Genomic DNA, 23,195 nt, shown 5'->3' on the forward strand with positions numbered 1-23,195 from the left:
GGAAGTCTATTTTGAAGTATTGAAAAATAGGATCTCCCTACTCAAGTGAAGTTAGGGTATATTAACTACAGAGTCAGAGCATTTATCCCAAGACCAACGCAGTGTGATCATTGTAAAGCTTTTGGTCATGTATCTAGTATTTGCAGAAGGGAGAAGCCGAGATGTCCAAGTTGATGAAAATATCATAGTATGTGTTATAAAAGTGATGAATATGTGACGTTGCAATTGTGGTGGGAACCATGATGCCACATCTTTTGATTGCCCGACAAGGGTGAAAGAGAATGAGGTGGCCAAAGTCAGGGTTGTACAGAGCATTTCATATGCAGCAGCTTTGAAAAGAGTTGAGGGTTTGAATGATGCAGCAGAAGAGTCCATGGTGGTGGATAGGCCTGCACTGCAGGCTGCAGGGGTTGCCTTTCACCAGCAGGATCCTGACATTTTAAACGTTAAGAAAGTGGCATTTATAGCTATGGTAATTAATGACACTACCAAGGTGTCGTTAGCGCGCTGGACTTCGGGCTAGTAGGTCGAGGATTCGAGACCTGCTCCCTCCCTGTTTCATTACAGTACTATTTTTATTCGGGTTGATTAAGTTAGTTTCAGTATTACGTATGGATTTACTGTACATTATTATTTTTTTTTAAACCCGTCCAGTTGGTGGCGGCAATACACCTTTTGGGGTTGTAGTCTGCAGTAAAAACCCTGATAAGAAAGAAGAAGACAGCGTCTCGTCTGCCGGAAATTCACACGAAGAAGAAGAATACGTCAATGAGAAACATAGGCTAGTTAACAGTATTTGATAAGACACAGCAGTCTGTGGTGTATGTACCTAGCTAGCTACTATCCGTGAATACTTCAATATGTCATATTAAATTGTCTTTGTTGAGCGTTTGACTGAAACAGAAGTTTGTGCGTTCACAACGATACTGACATTATAGCCACGGAAAATTTGCTAACACGCTAGCTAGTGTCAACAAACTGCAAGTGACTAGCGGGTTCAAGTGACCCTCCCCAAAAGCGCGATGCTGGTAACCGTTTTCTGCGCCCCGAATGACCGCTCGGAAATCACATTTTCTCTCGATGTGTCTCCAGAAATTGAACTTAGAGATTTTGTTGCTCTGTGTGAACTAGAATCAGGAATCCCTGCTGGGGAAATTCAGGTGAACCACTAGCTAAAACATGCTAACTAGTTGGCTTAGCATAAACGTGGTAGTAGCTAACGTTACATTAAGCGATTGTTTTATGTCAACCAGTTAGTTAATTCAACATTTTAATTATCCAGACAGACTTGACAGTAGTAGTTAGCTAGGAATAATATATTGACATTGCTAGTCAGAATTAACTTTATTGTTCGTCTGGTCGCTAGCTAACGTTAGTTGTACCTTAGTTATTAGCCAACTTCGCTAGCCTATGATCATGTGTCAACCGTCTGAGAACACAACTTCTACTGACTCATACATTAGCTGTCCAGTGGTTTGCTTGCCACTTTTTGATTAGCAACCTAGCTAACTGATCGAGGTGGTCTGGCCATCAGACAGCGTTTTAATTTGTCCTTTTTATTTTTCGTCCAGTGTGGAAAGAGAATGTTTATTTTTTTTTCCCTGTGACCCTTTCCTCTCTTCAGATCACATATGCAGAGCAGCCTCTGAAAGACCTGACCCGTGCTTTAGGGACCTATGGACTTAAGGATGGAGATGTGGTGGTGCTTAGACAGGCAGACCGAAGGCCACCACCAGCACAATCGGCCTTCCCAGGTAAAGTCAACACTGTTGGGCGAGACAGAACCGGTGCGAAATCTATCGCTGCTCTGTTACAAGGTTCGAATTATGGGAGGAGTCCAGCTGCTCTAGTGAGAGTTTGGCGTCCCGGAGTGGTTAACAGACCTATTAACCTTTGCACTTCAGCTCTCACATTTTTCGTTATTTATTGGTCCTAAGTAATGGCTCACTGTTATCTCAGCCCAGTTGTCTACCTGGCATCATCTTACTGAACCTGGAACCCTCTGTCATGCTCATACTCTCCTACCCTCCCTGTCTCTTCTCCCTCCCCCAGGTCTCCCACGTATTGACTTCAGTTCCATCGCAGTCCCCGGCACTTCTTCTGGTTCCAGTCAACGGTTCACCCGTAGACAGCAGCAACAGGCCCCAACCTCACAACAGCAGCGCTCTCCACCCCCTGCTGCACCCCCATCCCTACCGGGCTCCGCCTCCTCTCCTCAGGGTCTGGATGACCCCGCCTTACTGCAGCAGATGCTCTTGGCCAATCCACACGAGCTGTCCCTGCTCAAGGAGCGCAATCCACCCTTGGCTGAAGCATTATTGAGTGGAGACCTGGGTAAGTGGGGATAGGGGATAGCATCAACCCTTCTCTTTCGATTATCTTGTCATTATAAAGGCTTTGGTTAGATATCAATGTGAATAATGGGTCTTAAAGGGATATACCAGGATCTTTGAAATTAAGCCCTTTATCTACTTCCCCAGAGTAGGCTGTTATGTTTCACTATATTGGATCACTCTAATATATTGGTATCACTCCGCAGCAGAGGGAAACATCCGAGGTGAGGATTTACAGATTTACTCCCGTGTACTTCTGTGTCACGGCTGGGGTCCGCCCCTATATATAGACCCCATGGCCGCGACACACGTTCTCTTTCATTTTCTTGGCGGACGTCTGTATGGTTTACGGTACAAACTCTCTGAAATTTGCTTGGTAAGTCGCTGGTAAGTGTAATATCTTGCGTCAAAGTATACTCACTGACTGTTTGCAGCCTGGAGCAGCTGGCCACATGGCCATCCCCCCCTCTTGAGTGCTCCACTCGCTGCGCACGGTTGATCTGTATCTTCCGCCCATGGTTTGTCGTGCTTGCGTTTCGTTAGCATTACACTACGACTCCGTGTGCGTCCTTTAATATATTGGTGGCTCTTGCTGCCACAGACTGTATTTAGCGTACACAACTTGCCGACTGGCTTGTTCTGTGTGTGTTGTGAATTGCCTAACATGCTGTCACCGCGCCATGTCACCGCGACTGAAGCCAGGACCCCCCAGAGTCTTTGATGCGGACTTGAAAGCCACCTATGGGTCCCTCTGATCTCTTGGCCGCCTTACCAACACGGCCATGCTGCTGCAGGCCTACCTGCAGACTGTTGTCCCAGCTGCAGGGGGGCACAGAAGAGCTCCACCGGGAGGCGATGGAGGTGTCTCGCCAGCTTTCCCTGCTCCAGAGGGATGTGGCCCACTCCAACGGACGGTCATGGCGCAGGTGGCTGGCCCAATCCCATCTGCCAGCTGCTCTCCAGAGCAGGAGACTGTTCATGCCGCCTCATGCACAGACGGGCCCCGGCAAAACCCCCGACACACCCTGCCTCGGCCACTTCTCCTGGTCTCAAAGGGCAAAGTGGGAGGAGTATGTGGAGTCCTAATGGGTGTTGTCCACAATGCTCGAGGGGTACCAACTCCAATTCCGGTGCCGGCCACCGTCCTTCAGGGGCCTTGGTGTCACCACGGTGGCCGACCCCCTGAAGAAAACCCTGCGGCTAGAGATCTCCTCACTCCTGGACAAGGTTACCATCCGCAGGATCAAGAGTTAAGAACGTGTAGGTGGGTTCTACTCCACTTATTTTGTGGTCCCGAAAAGAGACGGAGGATTTCGACCGATTCTGGACCTCCGCAACCTCAATGGGTACTTAAAGGTAGCGAGGTTCCACATGCTGTCCCCAGTCTGCGCGTTGCAGGCCGTTTCCAGGGATCAGTGGTTTGTGACGCTGGACCTTTCCATGTCACTGATCACCCAGCTCATTGGCATACCTCTGACTCACGAATTCATGGTTCTTCCCTTCGGCCTCTCCTTGGCACCCCGCACTTTCACAAAGTGCATGGACGCTGTCCTGGCACCTCTCACGTCCCGAGGGTTGTTGATCCTCAATTGCCTGGACGATTGGCTAATTTGTGCCCCAACCAGGACTCAGGTCCTGTCAGACAGACATGCTCCTGACCCACATCGGCAGGCTGGGCATTACTGTAAATGACAAGAGTCGTCGTCTGACGCCAACCCAGAGGGTTGCCTTCATTGGCATGGAACTGGACTCAGTCCTCATGAGAGCACGCCTGCCCACCAGAAGGGTTCAGGCATCTTATCTTGCCTCGAACACTTTCGGCAGGGGCGGATGGTATCCGTCCTAACCTGCCAACGCCTGTCGGGCTTGCTGACGGCGTCCTCGTTGTTGATTCCCCTGGGCCTGCTCCATCTCCGGCCTCTTCAATGGTGGTTCAACTCCCACCGGCTGCAACTGAAGCGTCACCATCACCGCCAGCTGTGGGTGACCATACAGTGCCTCAGGGTATTGTTGAGGTGGCTCTGTCACTCCTTTCTCTTAGGTGGGGTAGAGATGCTGAGGATGTGATGCCGGGAGCTGGTCAGCACAGACGCCTCCCAGTTTGGCTGGGGGGGTGACCAAGGGCAGGTCAGCCAGCGGCTGTTGGCTACCCCCTTGGAGCGGCAGGCGCATCAATACACTAGAGCTCTGAGCTGTACTGCTGGCCCTGAAGTCTTTCCCTGAAGGGAAGACGTCCATTCTCACCATGACAACACCGCAGTGGACTGAGGTCGCACCGCCTCCTTCTTATGGCACAGGAGCTCCTTCTCTGGGCTCAGGGACATCTAGCGACTCTACGTGCAGCGCATAGACCTGGCTTCCTGAATGTGGCAGTGGATAACCTCTCGAGGGAGAGCCTGCCACTGGGACTGGAGCCTACATCCCCAGGTGGTGCAGCACCTGTGGGACAAGTTCGGGAGGGCACAGGCGGACCTATTTGCTTCCCTGGACAATGTGCACTACCCCCTGTGGTTCTCCATGTCGGAGCCACCAGGGCCTCTGGGCTTGGATGCTCTGGCTCACGATTGGGCTGGAGCTTTACGCATTCCCCCCTTTTCTCTGATCCAGGCTGTGCTGGACAGAACCAGGTTGAGCATCTTCTGCTTCTGGTGGCCCCATACTGGCCCAGACGACCCTGGTTCAGCCTTCTCCTGTCGCTGTTGTTTGGGACACCTTGGAAACTTCCCCTGAGACCGGACCTGCTGTCTCAGGCCGGGGGAACTCTGTGGCATCCGAGGCCGTGCCGTTCAGTGGCCAAGCCCACAATGGTCCATGTTAGGACTACAGGAGGGTGTAATGAACACCATGCAGAACGCAAGAGCGCTGGCTACAACCGCAGCATACCAGTTGCGCTGGCGGTTGTTCTGGTATTAAGGTTATGCCCGAGTAATGCGGGGTGTAGTATGTCCTCCAATACCTGCAGTCTCGCTTTGATGCGGGGTGGATGGACAGGTCAGTAGGGTGCTATCCCTTGGTCTACAGATTTATGAAGGGGGTTTGTCACCTGAGTCCAGCTAGAACCCGCTCTCTGTCGAGCTGGGATCTGGATGTGGTATTGGCAGCTTTGGCAAAGCCGCCTTTCTGAAACACCTATCTATGAAGGTGACTTTCTTGGTAGCGATTATTTCCATGAAGAGGGTGGGTGAGCTCCATGCTCTTCCGGTAAGTTCTGAGTGCTACCGGATGGACCCCGGGGGGAGGAGTGTATCTCTCCGCCCCAACCCTTGATTCCTCCTGAAGGTTCTGTCAGACATGCATGTGAACTTCCTTTTTTATCCTGTCTGCTTACAACCTCCCTGCAGTGACGAGAGAGTCTGGGCCTCCCTCCGGCATGCTGTGCCCTGTGAGGGCACTGGCTGCCTATGTGGATCAGACATGGTCAGTGAGAACAACAGACCAGCTCTTTGTCTGCCATGGTGAGAGAGTCCTGGGGGCTGGGCTATCAAAGCAGAGTCTCTCTCACTGGATCGTGGAAACGGTTATGACGGCATACCGCCTGGCTGGCAGGCCAGTGCTGGGATCTGTGGTGGCATATTCAACACTGGGTGTGGCTGCGTCCTGGGCTCTACTGAGAGGAGTGCCCCTCGCTGATATCTGTGCTGCGGCCAGCTAGGCTTTCTCTTGCACCTTTGCTAGGTACTATCGGGTAAATGTGACACCTCCCTCTGCGGTTGGTTCAGCGGTCCTGGGCATTGCCTCCCCTTCTGGGGAATGTGCCGGGACCCCCCCCCTTCCACATAGACGGCCCCTGCGTCTTCGCCGCTGGCTGGCCAGGTCCCTCTAGCACAGACTAATCTGGTACGGTTATACCAATATTGGAGTTATCCATATAGCTCACATAACCATGGTTACATACCACTTCATTATGTTTCACTATATTGGATCACTCCAATCCTCTGCGGTGCTAGAGGCGCCTCAGAAATTATGTAGAGGAAGTGTGTCACGGCCATGGGGTCTATATATAGGGGTGGACCCCAGCCGTGACACGGGAGTAAATCTGTAAATCCTCACCTCAGATGTATCCCTCCACTGCGGAGTGATACCAATATATTGGAGTGATCCAAATAGCTCACAACTGTGGTTACATACATAACCTTCGAACTCGTGGATACCATTTTTATGTCTCTGCAAGCAGTTTGAAGGAAGTTGGTTACTGCTAGCATGCTAGTAGATACCATAGACATCCAGCCATTGCACTAATACTAATTAGCATTGGCTGGCAAAACTACCTCTAACTTCCTTCATACTGGATGCAGAGACATAAAAATGCTACCAATGAATTCATCTGACTCTGGGAAAGTAGATAAAGGGCTTCGTTGCCAAAATCTCAAAGTATCCCTTTAAGTGTTCGACTAGGAGCTCTAATCATGTTTCTGACTGCCTCCCGTAGAGCGTTTCACCAAAGTGCTGTTGGAGCAGCAGCAGGATCGGGCTCGCAGAGAGCAGGAGAGGATCCGACTTCTGACTGCGGACCCATTTGACATGGAGGCCCAGGCCAAGATAGAGGAGGACATCAGGTACTCACACAGCCAAGAGGGGAAAGGAAAGGGTTGGAGTCAGAGACGGCCTCAGTCAGGGTCTCTTCTGGAAACAATGTGCTAGTTTACGTATTGAATTTTGCCCTCTGTCTGAACTATTTGAGAAATGTAGCTATTCATGTACAATTGCTTTCCTTACATAATCACACACAATTTGTACTTCAGGCAGCACAACGTAGAGGAGAACATGACCATTGCAATGGAGGAGGCCCCAGAGAGCTTTGGCCAGGTGGTTATGCTCTACATCAACTGTATAGTCAACGGGTACCATGTGAAAGCTTTTGTTGACTCAGGTAATGCATACAAATATTTTCTTCCTCAGTGCAAAGCATAGGCTTCTTTGACTAGGGCAATAGGGAGTCAATTCAGTTAAGGGGTTTTGTTTTGTGGTGTCTAGTACAGTTTTCCTTGGCTAGTTTTGACAGCTTTGCTCTCATGATGATATTCGTGCTATCCACTACTGTTCAGACTGCCATATTTTTCAATTCTCTGTAAACCTTCTTGGCTCCTCCCTACTATTTCACATTCTTTCATCCACATACTCATATTCTCTCTATACCACCTCTGACATCTCTTGATTAAACAAAAAAAAGATTTGTTCCAACTTGCTTGCCCGCACTCCGTACATGTGCCTCATCTGTTTTTGCCTGCTCTTTCCTACATCTCTCATGTCCCCCTTCCTATGAAATTAGCAGATAGAATTGAAGTCTATCAAATAACATTACCTGCATCATTTCTAATCCCCCTTTTTATATATTTATATGCCCATACCATAACCCCACTCCCACCAGGGGGTACTCTGTTCACAACGTTGATATCAGCATGTACTGCTAAATTCTCTAAAACGACGTTGGATGTGGCTTATGGTAGAGAAATTAACATTCAATTCTGGCAACAGCTCTGCTGGACAATCCTGTAGTCAGCATGCCAATTTGTACGCTCCCTCAACTTGAGACATCTGTTGCATTTTGTGTTACAAAACTGTACATTTTAGTGGCTCACCCAATATTTCTAGGATATTTTACTTCAGCTCATGAAACTTGACATGTTGCATTTATATTTTTGTTCAGTGTGTATATGCACTTGAGTGTACCAAACATTTGCGCCCCCCCCCAATGCACTCAGAACAGCCTCAATTTGTCAGGGCATGGACTCTACAAGGTATTGAAAGCATTCCACTGGCCCATGTTGACTCCAATGCTTACCACAGTTGTGACAAGTTGGCTGGAAGTCCTTTGGGTGGTGGACCATTCTTGATACACACAAACTGTTGAGCATGAAAAACCCAGCAGCATTGTAGTTCTTGACACAAACTGGTGTGCCTGGCACCTGCTACCATACGCTTTTCAAAGGCACTTAAATATTTTGTTCACTCTCTGAATGGCACACATACACGATCCATGTCTCAAGGGTTAAAATTAGAGGTCGACCGATTGATTTTTCAATGCCGATACCGATTTATTGGAGGACCCAAAAAGCCGATACCGATTAATTAATCAGCATTTTTTATTTGTAATAATGACAATTTTACAACAATACTGAATGAACACTTATTTTAACTTAATATAATACATCAATAAAATCAATTTAGCCTCAAATAAATAATGAAACATGTTCAATTTGGTTTAAATAATGTAAAAAGAAAGTGCTGGAGAAGAAAGTAAAAGTGCAATATGTGCCATGTAAAAAAGCTAACGTTTAAGTTCCTTGCTCAGAACATGAGAACATATGAAAGCTGGTGGTTCCTTTTAACATGAGTCTTCAATATTCCCAGGTAAGAAGTTTTAGGTTGTAGTTATTATAGGACTATTTCTCTCTATACAATTTGTATTTCATTACCTTTGACTATTGGATGTTCTTATAGGCACTTTAGTATTGCCAGTGTAACAGTATAGCTTCCGTCCCTCTCCTCGCTGCTACCTGGGCTCAAACCAGGAACACATCAACAACAGCCGCCCTCAAAGCAGCGTTACCCATGCAGAGCAAGGGGAACAACTACTCCAAGTCTCAGAGCGAGTGACGTTTGAAACTCTATTAGTGCGCACCCCGCTAACTAGCTAGCCATTTCACATCGGTTACACCAGCCTAATCTCAGGAGTTGATAGGCTTGAAGTCATAAACAGCGCAATGCTTGAAGCATTGTGAAGAGCTGCTGGCAAAACGCACGAAAGTGCTGTTTGAATGAACTGCTCTATCAAATCATAGACTTAATTATAACATAACACACAGAAATACGAGCCTTAGGTCATTAATATGGTTGAATCCGGAAACTATAATTTCGAAAACAAAACGTTTATTCTTTCAGTGAAATACGGAACCGTTCTGTATTATCTAATGGATCGCATCCCTAAGTCTAAATATTGCTGTTACATTGCACAACCTTCAATGTTGTCATAATTACGTAAAATTCTGGCAAATTAGTTAGCAATGAGCCAGGCGGCCCAAACTGTTGCAAATACCCTGACTCTGCGTGCAATGAATGCAAGAGAAGTGACACAATTTCACCTGGTTTATATTAGAGGTCGACCGATTAATCGGAATGGCCGATTTTAAATTGGGGCCGATTTCAAGTTTTCATAACAATCGTAAATCTGTATTTTTGGGCGCCGATTTGCCTTTTTTTGAAATTATATTATTGTTTTATACCTTTTATTTAACTAGGCAAGTCAGTTAAGAACACATTCTTATTTTTAAATGACAGCCTAGGAACGATGGGTTAACTGCCTCGTTCAGGGGCAGAATGACAGATTTTCACCTTATCAACTCGGGGGATCCAATCTTGCAACCTTACAGTTAACTCGTCCAACGCAATAACGACCTGCCTCTCTCTTTGCACTCCACAAGGAGACTGGCTTACTGCATTCGCGTAACAGGCAATGTAAGTTGCTAGCTAGCATTAAACTTATCTTATAAAAAACAATCAATCATAATCACTAGTTAACTACACATGGTTGATGATATTACTAGATATTATCTAGCGTGTCCTGCGTTGCATATAATCTGACTGAGCATATAAGTATTTAAGTATCTGACTGAGCGGTGGTAGGCAGAAGCAGGTGCGTAAACATTCATTCAAACAGCATTTTTGTGCGTTTTGCCAGCAGCTCTTCGTTATGCGTCAAGCATTGCGCTGTTTATGACTTCAAGCCTATCAACTCCCGAGATTAGGCTGGTGTAACCGAAGTGAAATGGCTAGCTAGTTAGCGCGCGCTAATAGCGTTTCAAACGTCACTCTCTCTGAGCCTTCTAGTAGTTGTTTCCCTTGCTCTGCATGGGTAACGCTGCTTCGATGGTGGCTGGTGTCGTTGTGTTGCTGATTCGAGCCCAGGGAGGAGCGAGGAGAGGGACGGAAGCTATACTGTTACACTGGCAATACTAAAGGGCCTATAAGAACATCCAATAGTCAAAGGTTAATGAAATACAAATGGTATAGAGGGACATAGTTCTATAATTCCTATAATATCTACAACCAAAACCTTCTTACCTGGGAATATTGAAGACTCATGTTAAAAGGAACCACCAGCTTTCATGTTCTCATGTTCTGAGCAAGGAACTGAAACGTTAGCTTTCTTACATAGCACATATTGCACTTTTACTTTCTTCTCCAGCACTTTCTTTTTACATTATTTAAACCAAATTGAACAGGTTTCATTATTTACTTGAGGCTAAATAGATTTTATTGATGTATTATATTAAGTTATGTGTTCGTTCAGTATTGTTGTAATTGTCATTATTACACACAAAAATTACAAAAATCGTCCGATTTAATCGGTATCGGCTTTTTTTGGTCCTCCCTTAACCGGTATCGCCGTTGAAAAATCATCGGTTGACCTCTAGTTAATATTGCCTGCTAATCTTTCTTTTAGCTAAATATGCAGGTTTAAAAATATATACTTCTGTGTATTGATTTTAAGAAAGGCATTGATGTTTATGGTTAGGTCCACGTTGGAGCAACGACAGTCCTATTTCGCGAATGCGCACCGCATCGATTATATGCAACGCAGGACACTCAAGATAAACTAGTAATATCATCAACCATGTGTTGTTATAACTAGTTATTATGATTGTTTTTTATACGATAAGTTTAATGCTAGCTAGCAACTTACCTTGGCTTCTTACTGCATTCGCGTAACAGGCGGGCTCCTCGTGAGGCAGGTGGTTAGAGCGTTGGACTCGTTAACGGTAATGGTGCAAGATTGAATCCCTGCGCTGACAAGGTAAATATATGTCATTCTGCCCCTGAACAAGGCAGTTAACCCACCGTTCCTAGGCCGTCATTGAAAATAAGAATGTGTTCTTAACTGACTTGCCTAGTTAAATAAAGTTGTGTAAAAATATATATATATATTTTTAAATCGGCAAAATCGGCCTCCAAAAATACAGATTTCCGATTTGTTATGAAAACCCTAATTAAATCGGTCGACCTCTACTCCTAACAGTACTGTTTGTGTGTCGGTCCATCTGAACACTGACATTATGATATAACATTCCCAAACCAGAAACCGTGGATTGACGGCAGAATTTGCGCGAAACTGAAAGTGCGAACCACTGCTTTTAACCAGGGCAAGGTGACCGGAAACATGACCGAATACAAACAGTGTAGCTATTCCCTCCGCAAGGCAATCAAACAAGCTAAGCATCAGTATCGAGACAAAGTAGAGTTCCAATTCAACGGCTCAGACACAAGAGGTATGTGGCAGGGTCTACAGTCAATCACGGATTACAAAAAGAAAACCAGCCCCGTCGCGGACCAGGATGTCTTGCTCCCAGACAGACTAAATAACTTTTTTGCTCGCTTTGAGGACAATACAGTGCCACTGACACGGCCCGCTACCAAAACCTGTGGGCTCTCCTTCACTGCAGCCGAAGTGAGTGAAACATTTAAATGTGTTAAACCTCGCAAGGCTGCAGGCCCAGGCGGCATCCCCAGGCGGCATCCCCAGCCGCGTCCTCAGAGCATACGCAGACCAGCTGGCTGGTGTGTTTACGGACATATTCAATCAATCCTTATCCCAGTCTGCTGTTCCCACATGCTTCAAGAGGGCCACAATTGTTCCTGTTCCCAAGAAAGCTAAGGTAACTGAGCTAAACGACTACCGCCCCGTAGCACTCACTTCCGTCATCATGAAGTGCTTTGTGAGACTAGTGAAGGACCATATCACCTCCACCCTACCTGACAACCTAGACCCACTCCAATTTGCTTACCGCCCCAATAGGTCCACAGACGACGCAACCACACTGCCCTAACCCATCTGGACAAGAGGAATACCTATGAGAGAATGCTGTTCATCGACTACAGCTCAGCATTTAACACCATAGTGCCCTCCAAATTCGTCCTCCTGGGTCTCGACCCCGCCCTATGCAACTGGGTACTGGACTTCCTGGCGGGTCGCCCCAGGTGGTGATGGTAGTTAACATCTCCACCCCCCTGATCCTCAACACTGGAGCCCCACAAGAGTGCGTTCTGAGCCCTCTCCTGTACTCCCTGTTCACCCACGACTGCGTGGCCATGCACGCCTCCAACTCATTTATCAAGTTTACAGACGACACTACAGTGGTAGGCTTGATTACCAACAACGACGAGACGGCCTACAGGGAGGAGGTGAGGGCCCTCGGAGTGTGGGGTCAGGAAAATAACCTCACACTCAACGTCAACAAAACAAAGGAGATGATTGTGGACTTCATGAAACAGCAGAGGGAGCACCCGCCTATCCACATCGACGGGACAGTAGTGGAGAGGGTAGTAAGTTTTAAGTTCCTCGGCATACACATCACGGACAAACTGAATTGGTCCACCCACACAGACAGCGTTGTGAAGAAGGTGCAGCAGTGCCTCTTCAACCTCAGGAGGCTGAAGAAATGTGGCTTGTCACCAAAAGCACTCACAAACTTCTACAGATGCACAATCGAGAGCATCCTGTTGGGCTGTATCACCGCCTGGTACGGCAACTGCTCTGCCCACAACCGTAAGGCTCTCCAGAGGGTAGTGAGGTCTGCACAACGCATCACCGGGGGCAAACTACCTGCCCTCCAGGACACCTACACCACCCGATGTCACAGGAATGCCATAAAGATCATCAAGGACAACAACCACCCGAGCCACTGCCTGTTTACCCCGCTATCATCCAGAAGGCGAGGTCAGTACAGGTGCATCAAAGCAGGGACCGAGAGACTGAAAAACGGCTTCTATCTCAAGGCCATCAGACTGTTAAACAACCACCACTAACATTGAGTGGCTGCTGCCAACATACTGACTCAACTCCAGCCACTTTAATAATGGAAATTGATGTAAACATGTATCACTAGCCACTTTAAACAATGCCACTTTATATAATGTTTACATACCCTACATTACTCATCTCATGTGTATATGTATATACTGTACTCTATACCATCTACTGCATCTTGCCATCTTTATGTAATACATGTATGACTAGCCACTTTAAACTATGCCACTTTGTTTATATACCCTACATTACTCATCTCATATGTATGTATATATTGTACTCTATACCATCTACTGCATCTTGCCTATGCCGTTCTGTACCATCACTCATTCATATATCTTTATGTACATATTCTTTATCCCGTTACACTTGTGTGTATAAGGTAGTTGTGGAATTGTTAGGTTAGATTACTTATTGGTTATTACTGCATTGTCGGAACTAGAAGCACAAGCATTTTGCTACACTCGCATTAACATCTGCTAACCATGTGTTTGTGACAAATAACATTTGATTTGACTTAACAACCACCTGACTCAAAGTGAGCCACTGAAGTACAAAAAGAGATCTATTGATTGTATTTTTTGGACTAGAATTTTATATAACAGTTTTTAAATTGACACAATCTGTTCTTTTTATGCAGAATTGTGAAACTGATACATTTTACGATTCGTACTAGTCATTAAGCCATGCGTGGTTTTTCATTGTGGAGGCAGATACATTAATTGGTTTATTTTCTTTTGAGCATTTACCTAATTTTTGTGGCAGAGTTGCAGCGAGTTGGTTCGTACATCTCCATACACCTTTTGTTTGCTTGTGTGACTGTTTTACCATGCTTATTTACAGTTTAATTTTTAAACATGACACCTTCCTTATACATTTATTTTCTCGAAGTACATTGGAATTTAGCCATATTATTTGTTCTGCCTCTTCTGGAGGATGAAATTGGAATTGAATACTTTAAACAGATTCATTTTCAATCCACCGGCAAAAAGCACCCCTTTGAACATTGGATGTGCCTCTTAAGCAGTGTTCACTCTCCAGTCCTTAATGCTCAAATCAGTTTTGTTATTCAAATCCGGTTTGGGATACTGACTGTCCAAAAGTTATAAGGGACCATATCAGATTTGTGTGTTCAGACAGGAATAATTTGGCGACATGTCTACTCTCGTTTGTCAAGTAACGACAGGTGTGTGCACAGTGGTGTAGGCTGATTGGTGTTGCTCGTGCTTCCAATACCTCAAATTATGTAACAAGCTAAGGTTACGACAATGCCTGCCATGGATGTTTCCCAGTTCAAATCAAAATCAAATCAAACTTTATTTGTCACATGCGCCGAATACAGCAAGTGTAGACCTTACCGTGAAATGCTTACTTACAAGCCCTTAACCAACAGTGCAGTTCAAGAAGAGTAAAGAAAATATTTACCAAATTAACTCAAGTAAAACATCATAAAAAGTAACAGAATAACATGACAATAATGAGGCGATATATAGGGGGTACCGGTACCGAGTCAATGTACAGGTTAGTTGCGGTCATTTGTACATGTAGGTAGGGTTGAAGTGACTATGCATAGATATTAAACTGAATAGCAGCAAATGGGGGGGTCAATGTAAATAGTCCGGTGGCCATTTGATTATTTGTTCAGCAGTCTTGTGGCTTGGGGGTGGGTAGAAGCTGTTTACGGAGCCTTTTGGTCCTAGACTTGGTGCTCCGGTACCGCTTGCCGTGCGGTAGCAGAGAAAATGGTCTGTGACTGAATTTTATGGCCTTTTCTGACACCGCCCATTATGTAGGTCCTGGATGGCAGGAAGCTTGGCCTCAGTGACGTACTGGGCCGTACACACAATCCTCTGTAGCGCCTTATGGTCAGATGCTAAGCAGTTGCCATACCAGGTGGTGATGCAACCAGTCAGGATGCTCTCGATGGTGCAGCTGTAGAACCTTTTGAGGATCTGGGAACCCATGCTAAATCTTTTAAGTCTCCTGAGGTGGAAAAGGTTTTGTCGTGCCCTCTTCACGACTGTCTTGGTGTGTTTGGACTGTGATAGTTCGTTGGCGATGTGGACCCCAAGGAACTTGAAGCTCTGGACCCGCTCCACTACAGCCTCGTTGATGTTAATGGGGGCCTGTTCCACCTGCCTTTTCCTGTAGTCCACAATCAGCTCCTTTGTCTTGCTCACATTGAGGTTGAGGTGTTGTTGTCTTGGCACCACACTGACAGTTCTCTGACCTCCTGCCTATAGGCTGTCTCATCGTTGTCGGTGATTAGGCTTACCAGTGTTGTCGTCAGCAAACTTAATGATGGTGTTGGAGTCGTGTTTGGCCACGCAGCCGTGGGTGAACAGGGAGTACAGGAGGGGACTAAGTACACACCCCTAAGGGGCCCCAATGTTGAGAATCAGTGTGGCAGACATGTTGTTGCCTGCCCTTCCCACCTGGGGGTGGCCCGTCAGGAAGTCCAGGATCCAGTTGCTGAGGGAGGTGTTTAGTACCAGGGTCCTTAGCTTAGTGATGAGCTTCGTGGGCACTATGTTGTTGAACGCTGCGCTGTAGTCATTGAATAGCATTCTCACATAGGTGTTCCTTTTGTCCATGTGGGAAAGGGCAGTGTGTGGAGTGCAATTTGCGTCATGTGTATCTGTTGGGGCGGTATGCGAATTGGAGTGGGTCTAGGGTATCTGGGAGGATGCTGTTGATGTGAGCCATGACCAGCCTTTCAAAGCACTTCATGGCTACCGGCGTGAGTGCTACAAGGTGGTAATCAGTTAGGCAGGTTACCTTCGCTTCCTTGGGCACAGGGACTATGGTGGTCTGCTTGAAACATGTAGGTATTACAGACTAGGTCAGGGAGAGGTTCCAAATGTCAGTGAAGACACTTGCCAGTTGGTCCACGTATGCTTTGAGTGTTATCACAACGTCATCCAGAACAGCTGGTGCTCTCATGCACGCTTCAGTGTTGCTTGCCTCGAAATGAGCATAAAAGGGCATTTAGCTCGTCTGGTAGGCTCGCGTCCATGAGCAGCTCGTGTCTGGGTTTCCCTTTCTAGTCCGTAATAGTTTTCAAGCCCTGCCACATCCGACGAGTGTCAGAGCTGGTGGAGTAGGATTCAATCTTAATCATGTATTGACACTTTGCTTGTCTGATGGTTCGTCTGGGGGCATAGCAGGATTTCTTATAAGCGTCCGAATTAGTGTCCTGTTCCTTGAAAGCAGCAGCTTTAGCTCGATGTGGATGTTGCCTGTAATCCATGGCTTCTGGTTGGGATATGTACGTATGGTCCTCCAGTTGCGTTGAATGTTAAAAATTATAGTGCAAGAACACTTTTTTTAAGATGACCCAACTTTCAAAATGAGTCCTTTTTGGCTAGCCATAGCAGTCAACTAGCTAGCTAGGTAGCGGTTTAGCTTTCTAGCACATACACTTATTTGTTTGTAAGCAATTAACAAGCTAGTTAGCTACCCCAGTAGCTAGCAAGCAACAAGACATGCCAAATAAGTCTAGAAATAACTTGAGGGCAAATAAATCAGATGTAACCATTCAAGCCAAGCCGCATGGCCAGGAATCAGATTTGCATCTTATTTCAAACCACCTTCAAAGGGGGTTTGAAATGTGTCTTAACATATCTAATTCCGTGTGCTTTTTGGCTGTTCAGACTGCAGGAAAAAGAAACACATATTCGAATCAGATATGCAAAAAAATATATATTTTGAGTCACTTAAAACAAGGCTGTAGTAGCCTGCTGGAAAACCAGTTTGGATATTATTTTGGTATAATGGAGGTTTAATGCCTTTTTAATATTTAAGATGTAACCCTCAACTCATGTTCATTATATAAATATTATTGTTTAACCCTAACTGGTTTGCCATTACAAGTGAAGAAAAATTCTCGCATGATTTGAAAAAGGATTCTCATGGAGTTGGTAGAGCTCTTCCTTGTATTTGTTTTCACCCCTCTCTCCCATTGACTGCTCCCGCTCATCCAGGGGCCCAGATGACCATCATGAGTCAGGCGTGTGCCAAGCGCTGTAACATCATGCGTCTGGTGGACCGACGGTGGGCTGGCATCGCCAAGGGAGTGGGCACCCAGAAGATCATTGGCAGAGTCCACTTGGGTGGGTATAAGTCATGTCTCAAAGAGATTACCTTTCCTAACGATGCACACCTTGGCAGTGTTTTCCACAAGCACATGGAGTAGCCAGCCAAATAGAAAAGATTGCCAGACAGGCCCCCTCGGGGGTTACGAAAGTTTTGCTGAACAAGCTCCATTTTGATATCCTGTGGTACATTCTAATGCTAGATTGTATTTTCAACCAGCAACTATCAGGAAAGAACATTGATCACATTTTCACACTTCCAGTGTTAGTTTCATCAGCTGTTTTACAATATGAAATGGCTGAAACACTGGAAACTTAATTCTGACTGCACTGGGCCTTTAACGAATCATGTAAGAGTCGGCTGACTTCCACAGGCTTCAAGCTTCCTATTAAGAGGTACACTATATAAACAAAAGTATGTGGACACCCCTTGAAATTAGTAGATTCGGCTATTTTAGCTACACCCGTTGCTGACAGGTGTATAAAATACAGCACATAGCCATGCGATCTCCATAATCTCCATAGACAAACATTGGCAGTAGAACGGCCTTACTGAAGAACTCAGTGACTTTCAACATGGCACTGCCATAGGATTTCCAACAGTCAGTTCGTCAAATTTCTGCCCTGCTAGAGCTGCCCCGGTCAACTGTAAGTGATGTTATTGTGAAGTGGAAACGTCTAGGAGTAACAATAGCTCAGCCGCTGTAACTCTCACTACCGAGTTCCAAACTGCCTCTGGAAGCAACGTCAGCACAAGAACTGTTCAACAGAAGCTTCATGAAATGGGTTTCCATGGCCGAGCAGCCACACACAAGCCTGAAATCACAATGCGCAATGCCAAGCGTCGGCTGGGGTGGTGTAAAGCTCGCCGTCATTGAACTCTGGAGCCGTGGAAACGCGTTCTCTGGAGTGGTGAATCACGCTTCACTATCTGGCAGTCCAATGGACGAATCTGGGTTTGGCGTATGCCATGAGAACGTTACCCGCTCGAATGCATAGTTCACACTGTAAAGTTTGGTGGAGGATGAACAATGGTCTGGGGCTATTTTTCATGGTTCTGGCTAGGCTAGAACCAGTTCCAGTGAAGGGAAATCTTAACGCTACAGCATACAGCATGACATTGTAGACGAATCTGTGCTTCCAGCTTTGTGGCAACAGGTTAGGGAAGGCCCTTTCCTGTTTCCACATGACAATGCCCCTGTGCACAAAGCGAGGTCCATACAGTAATGGTTTGTCAAGATTTGTGTGGAAGAACTTGACTGGCCTGCACAGAGCCCTACCTCAACCCCGTCAAACACACTTGAGATGAATTAGAACGCCGACTGTGAGCCAGGCTTCATTGCCGAACATCAGTACACGACCTCACTAATGCTCTTGTGGCTGAATGGAAGCAAGTCCCTCCAGCAATGTTCCAACATCTAGTGGAAAGCCTTCCCAGAAGAGTGGAGGTTGTTATAGCAGCAAAGGGGGGACCAACCCCATATTAATGCCCATGATTTTGGAATAAGATGTTCGATGAGCAGGTGTCCACATACTTTTGGTCATGTGTATTTTCTCAGCCATCTGCGATTACAGGTATGATTGAAGAATGAAGCAGATGTTAAAGATGAGCTTTGCTACACAGAAAGCAGCAGTTGACTACTCCATTGTCAATACTTTGATTAGATAAGTTAACCTTTGTCAATATCGTAGAAAATACCACATGCAGTGTTGTGATTAAGTATTTGCCCCCTTTCTGATTTGATCATATTTTTGATACTGAGTTCCCTTTATCTAATATTAGGCTTTGGTTGACCTGATAACATTCACTATCAAAAATATGCCAAAATAAAGACAATCAGAAAGGGTGCAAATACTTTTTCACTGGACTGTAAGTAAGATTAGCTTTTATTGAATGTTTTAATAATTTATCTGCAGATAATTACCCGTATGCAAATTAGGGAGCCAAATGAATGTCTCTCTTACCGATGAGATTCGGGAAGCTACTGACGAGTCACTCAATTTAAAGGGGTACTTCATGATTTTGGCAATAACTGGCGTTGGCACAATGACGAACTCTATGGTAACTGCTTGCATGCTAGTAGAGACCATAGACATCCAGTCATTGCGCTAACACTAGTTAGCATTGGCTCGCAAAATTACCGCACATAAAGATGGTATCCATGAGTTCATCTGACTCTGGTGAAGTAGATAAAGGGCTTCATTGCCAAAATGCCTAAGTATCCCTTTGTCAGGACTGTATGGCAAGTAAAATCTTGAAGTAACTTGTCCCGATGAGATACCGTGGACATATAACTACGTTGTATGATTTATGAATGGCAAGGATATGAGATCAGTCAGTTTGACACCTTTTATGAACTAGTCAAGCTTTCTGTTCGTCAATTAAAGCACAGTAAATAGCCTATGCTCCAGCAGCATGGCTGCATATGAAACATACCAGGGTCCAACAAAAATAAATCCCACTGGCCCTCTCAGGCCAGTTGGCCAAAAATCCACTGGCCCGGACAGAATTCATACTGGCCCAAACATGGTGTAGTTTTTAAATGCATTAGGCCCCTGCATGACCCTATCGGTTGGCATGCTGTCTCTATACCCAGCTATTAATTGGCTACATTTGGTTATTGTATTTAAAAGCGGTGTAATAATTTAGCAATGCAAGTCGTTGCTCTCATTAGAATTGTCTTAGTTGCATTCGTTTTTAGTTTCTAAAATGTCATTTTGAGAAGATGTGAAAATAGGATGCTGCCCCTTAAAGATAAACGTTCCAAAAGAGAGATCAACTAGGCTTAGTCTTTTTGGAGCTTTCTTTTTGCAACAGTAGCCGGCAATTTGCTAGTATGTGAACTATTGAAGGCTTACTTTTGTTAATCACTTTCCCTAAAATAAATAAGCTCAGCTAGTAGATTGATGGACGATTAAAAAAAATAAAAAAAATTTGCTCTGGATAGCTCGCGTTTGCGGTGTGAAGGCGTCAACTCATGTACTGCTCGCGTGCTCGAAGTTGACTCGCAGGAGTGTGGTGGTGCTTGAATGAACGGCCAATCGTATTGCACAAATAGCATGACATTTACACGTGTCGTCTTCGATGGTAGACAGTGACAGAGCAGGTAAATGTTGAACTGGAATGCAAAAATGCACTGGAAAGTTACGTCACTGACAAGATCCACTGGTCCAACACGTGGTTTTCCTGGCCCTGGGCCAGTGGGCCAACATTGTTCCTGTACGTAAAAGAAAATGCATGAATGTGCCAGAAAACAATATGTTAAGTGGATTTTGACTCATCATTGCCACATTATATGAGACGTGCAAATTCATGCTCTCTCCCTCTGTGTAAAGAAATTTGACTGCAACCACAACACACACACACCTGCCGAGAGGCGGGAGAGACAGCACTGTCAAACCAGCAGTGTTTCCCTGTCATTGCTCACCTTGTGACTGACAAGCACCTGTCCTATCAATAGATCAATAGAATATGCATATCGTTAATTCTAGTGAGAGAGGGCTTGGCAGACTTTTTTTTTCTGACTATCTAATTTATTTATAATTAGCCTGGTTAGTTTAGGTGGAAAAAGTGCCCGGCTGAAAACGAGTCTAACAAGCCTGCGCTAGTTGAAGAAACTGAACATGGGTGTTTCTCCACAATCAAGTGGCTCCTGCGACATTTGCCTTGTTTTATCCAACCTGTCGAAAGAAAAGACATTCAAACCTCCAGCAAATGTTGATGGTAGCATCTGTACCTGATAATGGCTAAAAGTGAGATGTGTGTTTCCCTACCCAGCTCAGGTCCAGATAGAAGGGGACTTCCTGCCTTGTTCCTTTTCCATCCTGGAGGACCAACCTATGGACATGCTGCTTGGACTGGACATGCTCAAGAGACATCAGGTCAGATCTCTATTCCTGTCCCTCCATTTCCATGAACACTACCACATATACAGTTGTGGCCAAAAGTTTTGAGAATGACACATTCATTTTCACAAAGTCTGCTGCCTCAGTGTCTTTGGATATTTTTGTTCGATGTCACTATGGAATAGTGAAGTATAATTACAAGCATTTCATACGTGTCAAAGGCTTTTATTGACAATTACATGAAGTGGATAAAAAGAGTCAATATTTGCAGTGTTGACCCTTTTTCAAGACCTTTGCAATCCACCCTGGCATGCTGTCAATTAACTTCTGGGCCACATCCTGACTGATGGCAGCCCATTCTTGCATAATCAATGCTTGGAGTTTGTCAGAATTTATGGGGTTTTGTTTGTCCACCCGCCTCTTGAGGATTGACCACAAGTTCTCAATGGGATTACGGTCTGGGGAGTTTCCTGGCCATGGACCCAAAATATTGATGTTTTGTTCCCCGAGCCACTTAGTTATCACTTTTACCTTATGGCAAGGTGCTCCATCATGCTGGAAAAGGCATTGTTCGTCACCAAACTGTTCCTGGATGGTTGCGAGAAGTTGCTCTCGAAGGATGTGTTGGTACCAGTCTTTATTCATGGCTGTGTTCTTAGGCAAAATTGTGAGTGAGCCCACTCCCTTTGCTGAGAAGCAACCCCACACATGAATGGTCTCAGGATGCTTTACTGTTGGCATTACACAGGACTGATGGTAGCGTTCACTCTTTTCCGGACAAGCTTTTTTACGGATGCCCCAAACAATCGGAAAGGGGATTCATCAGAGAAAATGACTTTACCCCATTCCTCAGCATTCCAATCCCTGTACCTTTTGCAGAATATCGTTGTGTCCCTGATTTTTTTTTTTTTTTTTTCCCCCGGAGAGAAGTGGCTTCTTTGCTACCCTTCTTGACACCAGGCCATCCTCCAAAAGTCTTCGCCTCACTGTGCGTGCAGGTGCATTCACACCTGCCTGCTGCCATTCCTGAGCAAGATCTGTACTGGTGGTGCCCCGATCCCGCAGCTGAATCAACTTTAGGAGACGGTCCTGGCGCTTGCTGGACTTTCTTGGGCACCCTGAAGCCTTTTTCACAACAATTGAACCACTCTCCTTGAAGTTCTTGATGATCCGATAAATGGTTGATTTAGGTGCAATCTTACTAGCAGCAATATCCTTGTCTGTGAAGCCCTTTTTGTGCAAAGCAATGATGACGCACGTGTTTCCTTGCAGGTAACCATGGTTGACAGAGGAAGAACAATGATTCCAAGCACCACCCTCCTTTTGAAGCTTCCAGTCTGTTATTGGAACTCAATCAGCATGACAGAGTGGTCTCCAGCCTTGTCCTCGTCAACACTCGCACCTGTGTTAAACGAGAGAATCACTGACATGTCAGCTGGTCCTTTTGTGGCAGGGCTGAAATGCAGTGGAAATGTTTTGGGGGGGATTCAGTTCATTTGCATGGCAAAGTGGGACTTCGCAATTTAATTGCAATTCATCTGATCACTCTTCATAACATTCTGGAGTATATGCAAATTGCCATCATACAAACTGGGGCAGCAGAGTTGTGAAAATTAATATTTGTGTCATTCTCAACTTTTGGCCACGACTGTACAGTGCATTCAGAAAGAATTAAGACCCCTTGCCTTTTTCCACTTTTTTAAATTTTATTTTTTACATTAGCCTTATTTTAAAATGGATAAAAATACATCCTCAATCTACTCACACAATACCCCAGAATGACAAAGCAAAAACAGGTTTTTAGAAATGTTTGCTAATTTATTTGGAAAGGCACACACCTGTCTTTATATGGTCCCACAGTTGACAGTGCATGTCAGAGCAAAAACCAAGCCATGAGGTCGAAGGAATTGTTCGTAGAGCTCCGAGACAGGATTGTGCCGAAGCACAGATCTGGGGAAGGGTACCAAAAAATGTCTGCAGCATTTAAGGTCCCCAAGAACACAGTGGCCACCAAGACTCTTCCTTGAGCTGGCTGCCCAGCCGAACTGCGCAATCGGGGGTGAAGGACCTTGGTCAGGGAGGTGACCAAGAACCTGATGGTCACTCTGACAGGGCTCT

At 45.6% G+C, this 23,195-nt stretch overlaps 1 protein-coding gene across 2 annotated transcripts in view; it reads left to right on the forward strand.

Moving 5' to 3' along the window:
• The first annotated feature begins 715 nt into the window (after positions 1 to 715).
• Positions 716 to 23,195, forward strand: part of LOC110527794 (protein DDI1 homolog 2) — a 28,761-nt gene continuing 6,281 nt past the window's right edge. The window contains exons 1-7 of one of the 2 annotated variants that reach the window (XM_021609309.2): positions 716 to 1,160; positions 1,625 to 1,754; positions 2,053 to 2,334; positions 6,763 to 6,889; positions 7,076 to 7,203; positions 17,121 to 17,249; positions 21,010 to 21,113. In XM_021609309.2, coding sequence (XP_021464984.2) covers positions 1,023 to 1,160; positions 1,625 to 1,754; positions 2,053 to 2,334; positions 6,763 to 6,889; positions 7,076 to 7,203; positions 17,121 to 17,249; positions 21,010 to 21,113 — 1,038 coding nt within the window. In that variant the 5' untranslated portion in view covers positions 716 to 1,022. The remainder of the gene's footprint in view (positions 1,161 to 1,624; positions 1,755 to 2,052; positions 2,335 to 6,762; positions 6,890 to 7,075; positions 7,204 to 17,120; positions 17,250 to 21,009; positions 21,114 to 23,195) is intronic. The other variant, XM_021609310.2, reaches the window with a different exon arrangement.

The sequence above is a fragment of the Oncorhynchus mykiss genome, chromosome 7 (genome assembly GCF_013265735.2).
Source record: "Oncorhynchus mykiss isolate Arlee chromosome 7, USDA_OmykA_1.1, whole genome shotgun sequence".
Classification (NCBI taxonomy): Eukaryota; Metazoa; Chordata; class Actinopteri; order Salmoniformes; family Salmonidae; genus Oncorhynchus; species Oncorhynchus mykiss.